This window comes from Pteropus alecto, unplaced genomic scaffold (genome assembly GCF_000325575.1).
Source record: "Pteropus alecto unplaced genomic scaffold, ASM32557v1 scaffold97, whole genome shotgun sequence".
Taxonomy (NCBI): Eukaryota; Metazoa; Chordata; class Mammalia; order Chiroptera; family Pteropodidae; genus Pteropus; species Pteropus alecto.
Genome location: NW_006439713.1, coordinates 5,163,581 through 5,167,368, shown reverse-complemented (window position 1 = coordinate 5,167,368; position 3,788 = coordinate 5,163,581). Strand labels below are relative to the sequence as shown.

The following is a 3,788-nucleotide window of genomic DNA, read 5'->3' as shown; positions in this document are numbered from 1 at the left end:
CTCTAGACTCAGACTTCCCGCTTCGGGACGGAACTTGCTGCCCGACACGAACCGACCACACAGAATGTAGCCGCTGTTTGCCGCCAGGGACCTAAACGAAATCCCCGATGTCTGTACCTTGATGGCCCTGCCAGTCTAGGTGCTTCAGGGAAAGCCATTTTCACAGAACGGCAGCTCTAATTTCCTAAAAAGTCATTACCCGTCTCCACCCCCAGGCAGAAAGTGTGCCAGTCTGAGCAGAGCCTCTTCTATTTTTAGCTTGAAAGACTGAAGGAATGCCTCAAATCATCCTTAACTTCTCAGTGTCTGTCCCCTCAGGCCAAGTCAGCATAGGAGGTTTGCCACCCACCAACTCTGTAACCAGATACCAAGGAGGAGAAGGGGTGTTAGGAACCTCAGGCAACCCCCAGGCTCTAGAGAAAAAACAAAGGGGAAAAAAACAATGATGGGGGCGGGGTGGTAAACTAGAGACTAAGGAAAACTCTGCCTGGTAAACAGGTGGCCAGGCTGCGCCTCCCCGTGAGGGCAGAGGTGGGTTTTGCTGGCTCAGTGATTCTGCCAGGACAGGCCCAGGCAGGTGGGCAGTGGCCTGTGAACAGTGGCTTACCTGTTCAGTGGCTTACCTGCTCAGTGGTTAACTAGAGGCGGCCAACTGCCCCACAAGGGGCCACAGCTTCCTTGCAAGGAGTCTGATTGCATATATACTCTTGAAGTGATTTGCTCTGGCTCCGTGGCTGGGGATGAGGCCTGGCTGGCACCTAGGATGGCCGAGCACTGTCCCAGTCTCCCCGTTCGAAAGCCACCCACCGCCACGACGCCCCTGAACCCCACGGTATCAGAGCAAAATAGAAGCACTGCCTCTTGCCCTCGTCCAGTTGCTGACTCAGAGAAGCTGGACGCCCGGCGAGAGACCACACACAGAGCCCGCGCCGACTCCTCGCTACAGCTCAGTACCTTCCTCAGACTCTGCCTCAGGACCATAGCTTATTTTGAGAGCATTAGAAGTGCCATGAGGACAGCACATCTGTCTTCACTTCAGCTCCAGAGCCCCAAGAACCTGCTCCACCCCCGGCAGACCCCTTCCAGCTCCTAGGAGCAGCCACCACTCTATCCCACAAACCAAAAAAAGAAAAAGGAATAGGGTTAAGTACATAATTGTTTAATAAAAACCATCCATTGACTGTAAACGATTCCATATAAAAAAAACCTTAGTTTAAAAATATTCAGGAAGTCACACCCGCCACAGGAGGTGGTCAAGTACACTTCGCTGGAGCTACGTGAAGGCTGTCTGCAAGCTGTTCAAGGTCTCAGCAGACGCCTGGAGAATCTGCAGCTCTCCTGTCCACAGTGTTTCAACCAGAGTCAGCTGGCTGACCAAAGCCCCTTCTTCATCCTTCATATGAGAAATCTGCAAATTATTTTGAAAAATTTTTTTTATTGTACTAAAATACACATAAATTAAAATTTACCATTTTGACCGCTTTTAAATGTACAATTCTGCGGCATTAAGTACATGCTATGTAACCATAATCACTAGCCAACTCCAGAACTGTTTCGTCATCCCACACAGAAACTCTACCCATTAAACAATAACTACCCACTTCGCTCCCCACCGAGCCCCTGGTAACTTCTACTTTCTGTCTCCATGAACTTGCCTAGATAGTTCATATATGTGGAATCACACGATATTTGTCTTTTTATATCCTGGTTTATTTCACTTAGTACAATGTCTTCGAGGTTCATTAAAAATTTTTAATTCCAGTAATGTTTTCATTCAAATGAGCTGATTTTTCATTTAATTAAAACATTTACTGAATAAAAATAAAGGGGAAAGCGTCCTTAATCTATTACCAAGGATTCACGCACTAATTTTACCTATTAGAAGATGCAGACACAAGGTTAACAGTAAAGGAGAGATAACATTGACATTCATTTATTTAAGGCACTAATTAAAAAACAATGCCCTAAGAAGGTGTAACATCCCCACCAACATGTAGAGAACAAGTAACTTCTTTAAGAAAAGTATGCAAAATTCTAGAAACATACCTTTCGGAGCATAGCGTTAGCCTCCTCTATGAAATATTGACATATTTTCTGGGCTATGTCCAAACTTGTTTTTTCATTTGTATCTGAAATTACTTCCCCGAGAAGTACTTTTTTCCAGCATGTACTAGAACCAAAACGTTCAGTAAAATCATTTAGGCAGGCTCTCAAAAATTAAAGAAGGGGATTACACCTCAACACAACACACAAACGCCTCTCCTATTTTTCCAGAAGCATAACGAAACTCGCTCCGTAAGCAGATTCCCTACCCTCCCACCGCATGCAGCTCCTATGATAAAGCAGACAAGGTTTACGAGAAGGAGCCACAGAGACTAAGCGAGGTGACAGGCACTCCTATCATCACGCCAGCCTGTGTCTGGCACATAAGTAAGTAGAGTCACGCCCACCAGCCACAGGAATAGAGCAGGAAACAGGAACAGGAAGATGAGGCCACAGCCGAAAGGACTAAGGAGCAAAAGAGGACACGTTTTCCTTCTGAGTGAAAGTCCTCCTAAAAAAAAAAAAATGGCAAACGGAATGGAACACCTTTCACAAAGAAGGAAGGAGGAATCTATGGTGAAGTCTTCTTCCACATGCACGTCATTCCCATCTGTACTGCGAAGGCCAACAGGAAAACGGGGTTCAGTGGGCAGGTGGGGCCAACTCTGCGGGCTGACAGTGCAGGTGTTTCAGCGTGGGCAAGGAGCCACAGCAGGATGCTGAGCCAGAAGGTGGCAGAGCCAATGCTGTGCGCCAGGAAGAAGCGCTAACCGAGGAGGAGGGTGGAGGGATTCTGCATGGAGTCTCGGAAGTGGAAGTGGCTGAGCAGGGGACAGGCAAAGTGACTGCTGCAGCATCTGAGCGGAAGTATACAGAAGGCGCCTAGAAATCTGGAACGGCTGACGAGCCACACTGGAAACAAAGTTTTAGACGTCTTCAGCTTTAAGGATGACAGCTAAAAGCTCAGGGAAGGAAGGAAGGAAGGAAATTACTATGTGCCAGGCAGTGTTTCATACGTGACCATTATCTAATTTAATCTTTACAATTACCCGGCAAAGAAAGCATCCTCCCCACGTCAGACACAAAGAAACTGAGAATCGGCAACGGTAAAGAACTCACCCTAAGTGACAAAGCTAACGAGAGGCGGAAATAGCATGCAAACACACGTCAGGCAGAACCCCAGCCACGTGCTTCACCTGCCGCACCCCTCCAGACGGTGAGAAATAACACAAGGGGAAGGGTCGAGGCCTCGGCATGGCCTCTGGAAAAGATCCCATTGTTTTATTTAACTTGAGCCTGAAAAGGACGCCCATCTTTTCCCCAGAGGGTTTAAAGACCGTTACGTGGGTACACACAAGATAAAATAAAACGTGCGGTGAATGCACAGGGAAAACAAGACGAAAGAAAGATGAGAGGAGGGAAGTCAGGACAGTCAGGGCACAGCCATGAAACCCTGAAACCCTGCACATTCGCGGGGACCACGTCTGCCTCTGAGTCTCTAGTGAACAATGAGAAGAGGGCAACATATCAAACATAGACTTCACGGTGTCCGTAAGACAAAAGCGCACTGTCTGCCGAGCACACACACACCTACTCCTGGTGTGGAGACCAGGCAGTGATCTTTCTGCGTCCCTACAGGACAAAAGGAGGCAATATCGTAACAACGCAACAGGCGTCACCGATGAGCACCAACTACTTCCAGGCTCTGCTAAGGGCCATTTCTAGGCGTTACCTCACTTAATTCT

At 47.7% G+C, this 3,788-nt stretch overlaps 1 protein-coding gene across 11 annotated transcripts in view; it reads right to left on the bottom strand.

Annotated features, from left to right (window-relative positions):
- Positions 1 to 3,788, bottom strand: part of SETD4 (SET domain containing 4) — a 37,001-nt gene that overhangs the window by 12,948 nt on the left and 20,265 nt on the right. Inside the window, exons 10-11 of one of the 11 annotated variants that reach the window (XM_015593125.1) lie at positions 2,047 to 2,170; positions 1,139 to 1,408 (exon numbers count right to left, since the gene is read on the bottom strand). The exons of 9 other annotated variants lie outside the window; for them this stretch is intronic. In XM_015593125.1, coding sequence (XP_015448611.1) covers positions 1,274 to 1,408; positions 2,047 to 2,170 — 259 coding nt within the window. In that variant the 3' untranslated portion in view covers positions 1,139 to 1,273. One more of the 11 variants, XM_025050205.1, reaches the window with a different exon arrangement.